Below are 12,436 nucleotides of genomic sequence, written 5' to 3'. Positions count from 1 at the left end.
GCCCCTTCTCCCTGGAAGAGAGCCCTTTTCCTCCATCCCTGGCAATGATGTGAGGCAGTACAGGATAACCTGCAGGTCCTAGCTATGTCCCCTTCAGGCTACTGTAAAAAAATTAATCACATCTTTGTTGGAACCAGGACATAGTATCTCCTAGATTGCTTCATGAATATAAAGACTTCCATTTTTAAATGAAAATAAATTAAAATGACAGCATTTTGCCATACAGACATTTATCAGCACCTGAAAGATGTAGATATGACAATGGAACATCACTATAAAACATGTAAGAACAGCAGAAAAAACTATGCATTGAAGTAATTTTTGAAAGTTGTTATATCATCTGATAGGTCTTTTATAAAACACTACTCTTTTCCCGAAAGACTTTTTATGCATTTCTCTAGAGATTATGGTGGCCATTCACACTTTACTTCAATTTTTATAGACTCCCAGTAATTCCACAGAATAGTAAATACAGTTATTATAATCCTCATAACTGGCAAAGAGATATATTTGAAGAAATAGGGTTTGTTTCCCCTCCCACACTCATGATGTAAATCAGGAGCAATTCTGCTGCAGTTGTTAGCCTAAAACTGATACAAAACAAGAAATAAAAAATAACAGCAATGTATACAGAACACTTTCCTTGCACTAGGAGTGCAAATCATATGCCTCCTCTGTTTCTGGGCAAGGTTCTGCCATTGAGTTGCTTATACCACACTAAGTCCATCACTCTATTCACATGTGAATAAGGTCCAGGCTCACGCTGGAAACAATGGAGACACACCAGTTTACACAGGCTAAGAACCTGGCACAAAGCCTTGAAAACTAAAGGGGATTTTCAAATAAATGCAATATGTGCAATTACTTCTGGAGTATTACCTCTGAAACAGAAGCAATTTCAAAGTGCTGTAAGAGAAAAATGGAAAGATAGCAAAGGATTACAAATACAAACAAACAACCCCTCCCGACACACACACTAAATGCATTCCACTTTTCTTCTTTACAGACACACACAGACAAGGAACTCTGCTCATTTTAAGAGAGATCATGTGGCAAAATGATGACATTGAGTCACTAGAAAAGAGAAAAATCTTTTAAAACACTCTTGGGACCAGGGACTACTGTTAAGGGGAGAGCATTATTTTATCATCCTGCTAATGAGCCAGATGAAGGATTATTGTTGTTTGGTTGGTGATTTATCTCAACAACTCTTTTCTCTAAAATAAATATGCCAACTCCACTAAACAAAGAGAAGAAGCGGCACCGTTCTGTTGTTTCAAATCCACGCTGAAGAATAGTTAAGCCGAGGAAAGGAACCCCAAGAAAAGTCACGAGAGAGGGCCGGCACACGCGGCTTTTACACAGGTTAAGAAAAATAGGAAAAGAAAGAGGTGGCGATCCCGGTCCCTGCATCTTCCCAGCGCGCCGGCAGCGCCCAGCAGTGTCCGGCCCCACCGCCGACCCGCGGGCAGTGACCGGGGCACCGTCAGCCTCATTCTTCTTTGGGCAGACGGGGAGAGCCCCTGCCCGGAGCCAGCGGGACTGACCCCTTCTCTAAGCGTTCCCAGGGCGGGGAGCCGCTCTCCCTCAGGCGGGGAGCGCTGACAGACAGCCGCCCGGTGCCGCGGCAGCCGCCTCAGGTGGCCGGCCCGCTCCGTCCCCAGCCGCGGCGCCGCTCCGCTCCCCGCCGCTCCGCACCGCCAAACTCACGGGTCGGGGCGCGCCGTCGGGGCAGCGGGCAGGGACAGCTCCGCGGCCGGGCCAGCGCCGCTCCGCGCCCCCGGAGCCGTGCCCGGGGCGGGGGAGACGGCGCCCGACCCTGCCCAGCCCCCGCGAAGGCGAAGCGTGCCCCGGCACTCACCAGCTGCAGCGAGCAGAGGAAGATCAGCGTGCAGCGCCCCGTGCAGCAGCCCATGGTGGCAGCCGGAGAGCCGCCGCCGCCGCTCCGCTTCTTCCCTCCCGCACTGGCGCGGCCCCGGAGGCGAGCCTGGGGCTCACCGCATCCGGACGGAGCGGCCGGGCGTGCGTGTGTCCCCCGCCTCCCGCTGCCTCGCTCCTTTGTGGAGGGGCTTCTCTCCGGCGGCGGAAGGAGCGCGGCGGGGTCGGCGCGGCCCCAGGGCTGGCAGCCGCGGCAGCGGAGCCTCTGCCCGGCTCTGGCTCTGGGGAAGGGGCAGCGGCCGGGGGTGGGCGTTCGCGGACCGGGGCGGGGTGGGCAGAGGGAGCGCGGGTGGGGAGGCGGGGGGCGCGGGTGGGCGTGCGAGGGAGGGCGGGAGCTGTGCGAGGTGTGAACGGGAGAGGAGCGGAGGCGGCGGCGAGCTTTTCTCAGGCGCCCTGCCGGGGGTCCCCGGGCGGGCAGTTTGCGGGGATTTTGGAGGCTCCGAGGGCAGGCTGTGCTTGAGGGGAACTTGCCGGGAGGGGCGGGAGGCTCTGCAGACAGCGGCAGCCCGGCGTGGGCCGCTTGTTGCGAGCGCCCGGGGAAAGTTCAAGGGACTCGGGCGGCCGAGGCGAGAGGGGCGGGGAGCGGCGGCCGCCGAGCGGCGGGGCGGGCCCGGAGCAGCCCGGAGCATCCCGGCGGGCACGGAGCAACCCGGAGGGCCCGGAGCACCCCGGCGGGCCCGGAGCACCCCGGCCGGCCCTTAGCAGCCCACGGCCGGGGCAGCCCGGGGGCGGTCGCGGGCCATTGTTCGCCGCCCGCGCTGTGCCGGGGTCAGAGCGGGCTCCGGGGCAGGGAAGCATCCAGGAGCCCGGTGCTGGGAGTCCCGCTGGCTGCGGCTGGGTGCCCTCCGCCAGTGGGTGCCGGGCCGTACCCAGTGAGCCTGTCCCCGTCCCGCCGCCCCGGCCGCGGGCAGCGAGTGTCTCGGGATGTTCCATCCCCTCGTTGTCCGCCCACCAGCCGTGCTGGGAGAAGGGGCTTCCCTTCCTGACAGCGCCATTGTGCCAGGAGAGCCCGCCGGCTCCTGCTGCCCCTCGCGGGTGGGAACTGAGAATGGGCTCCGGGAACGGGGATTCGGCTCCGACAGTCACCGCTCCTGGCCATGGTAAATCGCAGAGTGGTTTAGGTTGGAAAAGATCTCAGATCGTCAAGTCCAAGAGTCAATCCAGCACTGCCAAGTTCATAGCGTACAAAGAGATGGATGAACAAACAGTGCTCTCCAGGGGCCTCTCCAGGGGCAGCTGGGAGAAGCAGGATCAGTAGGGATACTTCGCTCTCTACATCTGTACCTGTCGTTTGGTCATAGACAATGATCTTCTGGGGCGGGATAATAAATCCGAATATACACACCGTCTCTTAAAAACACGGCGTGGGGATGATGTGGGGATGAAGTGTTGGCTACTTTCTTTTTTCCCCTCTCCAACAAAGTATAGATAAATTTGATTATTTTTTACAGGCATGAAGACATATTCCACTTACCAGACAGCACTTTCCTACAGCCTGTTACCAGCTGCTGTTTAACAATGCAGAGACTTCTGCCACAAAACATTGAAGCTTGCCTTGGGGGGAAAAAAAGAAAAACAAACAAACCCAAAAACAAAACACAAAACTAAAACCCTCTCTTCTACAAGGCATTTTAGTGAGTTACCTGATTACTGTGTCTGTGAAATACACAGTATTGTATCCCTCAACTACATACAGCTCTTCATTTGTATATTAAATAGTAGTGACAGTAATCAAATAACTACAAGACAACTTTAAAACAATATTGTGTCAGATTAAATTTGGAAAGCTGTGTTTTCCTACCCTTTTTTTTCACCCTTTTACATAGGAAAGCATTAAGACAGTTTTAAATACCAAACCAAAGGAGCAAAAGGAAGACAAGTAAGAAGCAGATTCTCCTCATCCAGGATGTGTATTTAACTAGGTATGTGTTTGAGGAGTGCAAAATATAACCCACATTGCACAGTATACAAAACTTTAATAAAACCACCTGAGATTTATATTTCTATGTATGGCTTTTAAGACAAAATTCTACCTGGGGCTGAAGTTTATTAAAGTTACATGTTCTGAGAACATATATGTTTGGAAGGGTGAGTTCCTAGAGATATGAAAGTAAACTGAAAGGATGATAGTTACCAAAAATACAATGTTCTAGGCTCTGTGAGCTGGTAAATTTTATGGATAAGTGGTTTTCTATAGAGAAGACTTAGAGAAGGAATCATCTTTCTGGCCTTCACTGAAGTATTTAGTAGACTACAAAATCTTTTTAGTTAAACCAAATAATACAGAGATTAATAATAAGAATGGCAGGATGGGTAAGGAACCAGATCAATGAAATGCTAAGAGCTAGTGCTGAAGAGATTTTACTTGTACTCACCATATTCAGGCCCTGCTTTTGCACCAATGGCATGAGGTCCATAACTTTCCACTATTTTTCCCCAAGAATAGTGCTCTTCTGAGAAGTAGCTAAATCTTACAGAATTAGGAGTGGGGAACATGATCATTTAGGCTGCAATAGAGTTAATTTTCTTCACAGTAGCTACAATGTGACTGTGTTCTGTATTTGCACTGACACGGGTTTGATAATTGAGGGATATTTTAGTCACCTCAGAGCAGGGTTCACAGACTCACCCCTCACCACCAACGGGGGGCCTGGGGGTGCACAAGGAGTTGGGAAGGGATACAGCTGGGACAGCTGACCCCAGCTGACCACAGGGATATTCCCTACCATAGGGCATCGTGCTCAGCATATAATGCTAGGGGAAAAAGGAAGAGGGGGGGTATTTGGGGTGATACCATTTGTCTTCTTCCCAAGTCACTGTTACACATGACAAGGCTCAGCTTTCCTGGGGATGGCTCAACACCTGTCTGCCCATGGGAAATAGTCAATGAATTCCTTGTCCTGCTTTGCTTGTATGCATGACTTTTGCTTTCCTTATTAAACTGTGTTCATCTCAACCCATGCGTTTTCTCACTTTTACTCTCTGAATCTCTCCCCTATCACATCAAGGAGGGTGGGGGAAGAATGAGTACCTGCATGAGGCTGCATTTTCAGCTGGGGTTAAAATATGACAACTGAGAGTAAGTTTCTTAGAGGTTTATGAATCTCTGACACTTTTCTCTTTGTTTTCCCAAGTCCCTGAAGCATTTAGTTATGTCCTCTAGCTGGTCAAAATTGACCCTCCACCCCCCCAAAAAAGGATACTTGTGATAAGAATTATTCCAGAGTATAAGGTTTCACAAATAAAAAAAATTCACAACAGAATGCTGTTGAGCATGACTTCCACAGGAGCACAAGGAACTAAAATAATAAAATAACTCTGTACTGTGGCTGACAGCACTGGACAATAAGAGAAGTATGGGAGAAAGAACCTGGATCAGAAGAAGGCTAAAAATGAATTATGGCTATGAGAAAGCCTAGGATTTCTAGAACATATCAGAGAATGCAATATAAGAATAACATCGTGTGCAAAGCAAATAGGAAGAACTGTATTTTACAGATTTTTCTATCCATGAATTTGGTATAGAAACTGATAGTGAAGTAACCATAGAAAGTAATTTCCTGCTATATAATGAAGTCAGTCCTCATTCAGCACCATGCATGCCAAGTAGGTGAAAAAATGGTCTAAATTCTAAAGAGCCCTGTGGACTCTCTTAATGCCCAACAAGACATGCTGTATGGATGCAAATTCAGTGCTCTTGAAAAGAAAGCATGTCCTCAAATGCTTTATGATATGTCCATGTACACATGGCCATACCCTCACATAAGTGAATGGTTTCCTATGCAAAAACTATAATCATAGGACATCAAAACTTGTCCTTCTTATCTGATTGCATCCCAAGCAGAAAATCCCAAGCAGCAAGGTAGTTCATATTCACATTCATAGAAATACAGCATGACAGCAATAAGAGATATTACAAGTATGAAATAGAGACTTCTAATTCCTATAGGTTTATGCCTTGTTAGATTATAATCTTCAGAATCAAAGATAGGAAAATTTTCAGGTTGAAGAACTAAAAACATCAGTAAAAGATCTCACATCCAGAGGACAAAGTGAAAATCATAGTATTTGACTGTCCTTGTAGCTCTTTAATGGTATCTATTATTTGTCTAATGAGCATTTACTTGTCTGTCTCTCCTGGAGTTTTCCTCAGCCTGCACCAAATTATCCTGTCATGGTCCTGACTTCAAGGAGGTGCATTTTGCTCACTCTGCCCATTGGACTAAAGTAATAATCACAGATGACAGCGGAAACACTTCCTTCATAGTTTGACTGTTCCATTCTTCATCATGAATATTAGAGGAAATTATTGATGAAAAAAAAGTAACTGTGTCAAAGGATAATCCTAATCCTAGAAAGATTTCTGTATTTACTGAATTTTTAACACCAAGCATAGCCTTTTATGCTGGGCAGAGATTAGGCAAATACATTTAGGATCTGCAGAATCAGAATTTAAGAACGGATTCTTGTGGCCTCAGATTTCACCTTTCACTTCAGCATTTGATCCAGAAAGATTGAGAATCAGAAGTTTTGTAATTGCTTTTCAAGGTTTCCCAGAATGAGGGAGGATATGGGGATCCAAACACACCTCCATAAAGCTATCAACAGGTCACACTTCAGGCAGACTTACAGCTATGATAGCTTAGAAAAACATTCCACTGTGTATTCCCCAAGCAGCCTTGAAATACCTCAAGCAAACTAGAAACCCCATGAAATTTAATACAGCTTTAAAGACAAATGAGGGTTTCAAGATATTATCAGTGTTTTTAGTAAATCCTATTTTCAATTTATCCTTCTGAAAGCAGATACACAATATAATGATCTAATTTTTCATTTCGATGTTAACACCTGCTGCTAGGAAACTGCATTCTTCATTAAAATGCAAGTGCTTTATAGAATGAAAATATATGTTCATTGTGAATGGCTTTTTTTTTTATTATTTTAAAGAAGTGTTTTAAATGACCAGGCTCAGTGTGGGGAAGCATGGTGATGCACAGCCCCTCAGTGTTTATGCAGATCCATGGGGAAAGGCATGGGGACTGGTCAGTGTCAGAGACACAAGACATCAGCCCAGGCTGGGCTTGTGCCTGGGGAGGCAAAGCTGTGGGGAGCTGTAGATCAGCCCTGCTGCTGAGGCAATGCTGGCTCAGGCACTGATGGCCCTTCTGGGGCTGAGATGGGGTCCTGGGCTGTGGGCAGGACTGGGGGAGCCCAGGGGCTGGGCAGGAACAGGCAGGACTGGTGGTACCTCTGGGACCCTGACAGTATGAAAGCAGCTTTAAAAACAGGAGTGTTTTAAGTCCCTATAACTCATTCTGGTTTGTCAGTGATAGACTTCAGCTCAGCTTTAGGTTTGGTTTTTTCTGCCTTTAGCTCTTCTTACCTTTTTTTAATTCTCTTTTGGTTTTGGTACAATGCATAATGTATGTCCCTATAGCTAGGAAGAGAAAAACTGGAATAAAGCACAAGTTCTTTACAACTGTCTCCCATATTAATTGCAGGAACCAAAAAGCTAGTAAATTATACAGATCTAAATACAAACCTTATATATATATAAGTATAAAGATATAAATGTTTGTCTCTTCACTCTCTGTGACAGGACTTGAGGAAATGGCATGAAGCTGAGTCAGGGGAGGCTTAGGTTGGATATCTGTGTGAAAAGATTTTTCACAAAGATGGAGAGTGAGTAATGGAACAGGCTCCCCAGAGAAGTGGTCACAGCACCAAGCTTAACAGAGTTCAAGAACTGTTTGGGCAATCGCTCAGGTGTGACTCTTGGGGTGTCCTATGAAGGGCCAGGATTGGAACTTGAAGATCCTGATACTATAAGGCTTTCTCTTTGCAGATCAGTATCAATTTTGAACCATTCCTTGTACATAAACATTGGCACAAGCCTCAATTTTAATATGGAAAAACTTGACAAGAAAACTGACATACATATTTATATAGAAAAGTCCTTCAAAATACAAAGCTGAATTTGTAGCATCTGAAATGGAATATAGAATGGATTGTTTTTCTTTGCTTACTGAGGATTTTGTGTTAGACTTGAAAAGATGGCACCATAAAGATACCAGCTGTGTTATTCACAACCAGGGATTTTAGATGCTAGGTTGGTCTGAAATACCTGTGACATTTGCTGCACTCAGGCTCTGCTCAGCTTTTGTGACCTGGTGAATGAGATTCTGGATCTGGGGACCAGTGATAAGCCACCACAGGTCACAGCAGAGGTTTTGCCACAGTGGGAAATGTGGGCAGTACTTCCTGTTCTGGATCTGTTCAGAACTCCCGCTAAAGTCAGTGGGGGTTTGGGAAGAAGTGAACACTTTGCTAAGGCCTGAATAGGGCTGGCAAGGTAGGCTGAGAGGTTTTTCCATGCAATTGTTCTAAAGTTTCTGTTGTTGGCAGCATTTTTCTCTGAGTAATTCACACTCATTTCCCATCTATTTTCAGGCATTAAATGTCAGCTTTCAATAAGAAAGGCAAAGCTGACTTGCCCACTTCATTCTAAATAACAAAATTTACCTGAATTACAGTTATTATATTTGTAGTTAAAAAAACCCTTCTTTTGTTATGATTATGAAGCAGAAATATTTTGCCTGAAGTTTTCTTTCTACATAAAGTGCAAGGCTGTTATTTGAACCAAGCCTCTGAACAGCCTGTCCATCTGAGGAGATACACCAGGGGAATTTTGGTTCAGGAAATCTGTACATTGACTGATTGTCAATGGAAAAGAGACTGGAATGTGCAATCTGTTTCAAGACTTCTCGGAAGCTTGGAATATGTGGTAGGGGGTGGGTCAGACCTTGCTCTGGTGAGGGGCTGCCCTGTTCCCCATTTTCCCCACGCACACAGGGTCTGTCCATCATGGCTCACTGGAGGCAGCCCCAGCTTTGCCTCACCCAGTCCATGAGTGGCTGAGAGACTGGAAGTCCCTCCTGGGAGGAAGACCCAAGAAGGGCCAAAAAGGTTTAAGAAGGGTCACTACAAGGCAAGCACATTGTCCTTTATCCCTACCTTCACCTTGGAGTTTCACATCACTGGAAGCAAGGAATTGGTAGCTATATGCCTGTTTTTCTATATCTTTTCTGGTTTTCTCCCTTTCTTCTTCTTCCTCTGTCATCTCATAGAATGTAACATCTAATGGATTTTTAGGTTTTCTGTGTTCAATGGGTAAGTATATGCTATGATAAGTGATGTTATTGTAGTATTTACTCTTTTTCCAATGTTCTTTAGTTGTCAATAGTTTGCCAGTAAGCTTTTGTGTATTTTAACCTCAAGAATATTGGGTTGGAATTTTCTCCTTTGCATCTACCCAAAGCCAAAGAACCTTGGATTAGCCCTAGGTTTGAGTGACTGGGTGTAACACTGGTGGAATTTTTAACCCTCTGGAGCCAGCTGTATTCCTCAAAAGAAGAATTAAGGAACTGCATACACATCTGATGCAAATTTCTCTGACTCTATTACTGCCAAGTGAAATGCAGTGGTAGACCCAAGTGGAAGATATGGTTGCATAAAGCTGCCTTACCATTACACAATCAACAGTCAGGGTAAACAACTCGTGTCTTTTTGTGGAAAGCTATCAGACTAGGTACTGGTAACAATGAATTCCTGGGTACATGGCTTAATTGTTGGGGTTATTTTAAGAAGTCTTTTCCGCTATGTTAATTTTTTTCCTTTCAGGGAGCTCATAGTACAAACAATAACTTTCTAGGATGTAATTGTCTTTCCTTTCAGTTTTTCATCAGAACAAATTTCTTTTTGTTAAATCAGCCTGATTTACTAATTAACATCTAGATCTTATGTACCCACTATGTACACACACAATAATACCACAATTATATTATATTAGCTTTTTAAGGGCTCATCTAATTTTACTCTATACATAATCCTTGAAAATTAGATTTGCATAAAGTAATTTAAAATAGACAGAGCAAACTAGAAGTATATAATTATATGTAGCTCTGAAATAAATACATTTTCAGTTTTCAATTTCCATTGCTGAGTTCATAATTTAGTCCCTGAATATCTGAATTAATAATAAAATGACAGTATTCCCTGTCATATATGTACTTACACAGAATTTATAGACTGGGTCTCCTTTGTTATGCTTAGTGGATTACCTATGGGGTGAGTAAAGCTTGATCTTCCTCTAGAGGCTGGAGGAAAGGGAGAATCTGAGAGGCACTCTCCACTCTAGTCTGTTAAACAACTAAAGAGACTTTGTCCTATTAAGATTTCTACTGGTTCCAATGTGGAGAACTTAGGCTCCTAAACTTGGGTCTCTACATTGTATTGAAATGTGATGCTTGTAATAACCTTATGCCTACAACAAAAGCACCTACCCACCTTTCAAAGTGAACTTCAGACTCGCTGTTTGTCTGAGACCAGCCTATGAAATTACTTTTAGAGATTTTAACAATTCTTCACAGAGGGTTCATAATGATGGATTTGTATGATAATGATCTATGAGGCACAAGGAGGTAAACACATTCCTTCTTGGTTTTATCTATCAATTTTCTACACATTGCAGATATATTTCTGTTACTTACTTGTTCTGTTGTAGACTTTGAATTGCCAGTACATAAGCATGCTTTTTGATGTCCATACACACTGACAATACATGTTACCACTTATAATGATGATTTTACCATCTTTGCTAATACTTGTTAGTTGTATAAGGCCAGCTCCAGTAGTCAAGTGTTTACACAGGAAACTTAGTTTGCAGAAAGAAAAAAAATCTGAGTCTTCTCCATGGCAAAGTAAAGCTGTAAAGTGTGTGAGGATAACAATAATGCATTGGTTGAATGGAAGCTGCAGCAGTTCCAGAATTCGATAGCACACACTCTGACTGTTAAATGTAATCATGTACACTGATCGAGAACTTGGTGCTGATGAATTTTTAGCTTGGATGACCAATACTGTCTGAGAAGCTGGGTACTAGTTAATTATTTTAACACACATAATGTAGTCTCATAGTTTTGCATTCATTTGACATTTGTTAAAGTTACAGCCCTATGCTTTAAGTTAAATACGCTGTTGGAAATTTTTACTACTTCATCAAGCTCTGCACTTGCTTTTAAAGGGCTCTTAAAGGAAAGAAACCTGCAGTCCCAGGATTTGAAGAAGAATGTGGGAAGCAGTATTATGATAATGACTCTATGCTGGGAATTAGAAGGACTCCAGCCAACAAAGGAATGAGATTCTAGAACAACTTTCCCAAAGCTATTTGGAAAAACAAATTAAGCCAATGAGTTTTTAGACTGAGTTGAGAAATTAATGAAGGGAAGTGGATGACACATAGATACTTGCAATACCAGGACCCTATAGAATACCAGGGAGTCCCTTTGAATTATAGAAAGCTGTCAAAAATTCTAACACAAAGACAGCACGAGTATCAAAGGGAAGGAAATGTGTCAGAGACAGAGAGACATCATGACAGCCAGGATAGTTTACAAAGACTCTGGACAGCATCGATGCCCCTAGGCAACAGATCCTGCCCTAAGTTAAGCAGTCCTCCAGAATGTTCAAAAGAAAATTAAGGCAATGTTAAGAAATTTACTTGAATCATCCTCTGAACAAATAGCAAACTATAACTGGCTCATACTTGAGAAAAATGGCCAGAGTGAGCAGCTCAGGAGCAGTGCATAAACTCTAATACAGCTGCATAAAGAACTCACTGAATAACTCTGAATAATAGGACAGCACATAAAAATCAGACTGTTTGCAAGTAAATTTCAATAGGAAAAAGCAAAAAATACAAGGTTACATTCTCTGAATAAATGCTTTACTGCAAATACTTTTCCCAGCTCTAATGAGGAGACTTTGTTCAAGCAGAAGAGAGAATAGGGCTGTGATGATAGATGATAATTTACTCATTTAAAGCTGCAAGGATATTTTCTTCCATACCTGATTTTTATCCATAAAAGAAAAGGACATCCTTAAGACTATGGCCACCCAACAGTGGCAGGAGCAACCTCTTCAATCCTGGGCATCAGGAGAGGGAGTGGTGCAAGTCCCCCTTTCTCTGCCCCATTGCCACTGCAGCTGCAGCTCAGCTTAAGCCCTTAAGAGTAATTCCAATTTGACAGCTTGCATGGGTATGAATATATTTAAGTAAAAAGAAAACCTGCCAACTTTAGATGAATTAAACAACTGTGACACACACTGGGCCAGATTCTCTAATGCACCACAACAAATTTACAACTGTGACTGTTAACTGGAGTCCCAGTTAATTTTTTAATGTTGTAGTTAACAAAGCTGTATACAGATGCAGTGATTGCTATAGGGGTTAGAATGTTTCAGTGTTTCTGTCTGAGACTGCCTTTTGCAGTGGATTTTCATATCACATTTTAAAAATGGTAATCTGGATTGAGGGCCATATTTGCATGTCTAGTATCAGAGTCTGCTATTTATCCTTTCAAAAGTTTCCTGATATGTTGTGATACACATATACAACACTTCTAGGCAGAGACTGTGTTCCACTAACTAATCTCTCTTT

At 43.9% G+C, this 12,436-nt stretch overlaps 1 protein-coding gene across 3 annotated transcripts in view; it reads right to left on the bottom strand.

Moving 5' to 3' along the window:
* NKAIN3 (sodium/potassium transporting ATPase interacting 3) overlaps positions 1-2,458 on the bottom strand; it is a 339,430-nt gene extending 336,972 nt beyond the window's left edge. The window contains exon 1 of one of the 3 annotated variants that reach the window (XM_005479332.4): positions 1,862-2,458. In XM_005479332.4, the coding sequence (XP_005479389.1) occupies positions 1,862-1,915 (54 nt within the window). In that variant the 5' untranslated portion in view covers positions 1,916-2,458. The remainder of the gene's footprint in view (positions 1-1,861) is intronic. The other 2 variants (XM_005479334.4, XM_005479333.4) reach the window with 2 other exon arrangements.
* Between the last annotated feature and the right edge of the window lie 9,978 nt (positions 2,459-12,436).

The sequence above is a fragment of the Zonotrichia albicollis genome, chromosome 1, assembly GCF_047830755.1.
Source record: "Zonotrichia albicollis isolate bZonAlb1 chromosome 1, bZonAlb1.hap1, whole genome shotgun sequence".
Lineage (NCBI taxonomy): Eukaryota > Metazoa > Chordata > Aves > Passeriformes > Passerellidae > Zonotrichia > Zonotrichia albicollis.
Note: the sequence above shows the minus strand (reverse complement) of the source record. Positions and strands in the feature narration are given on the sequence as shown.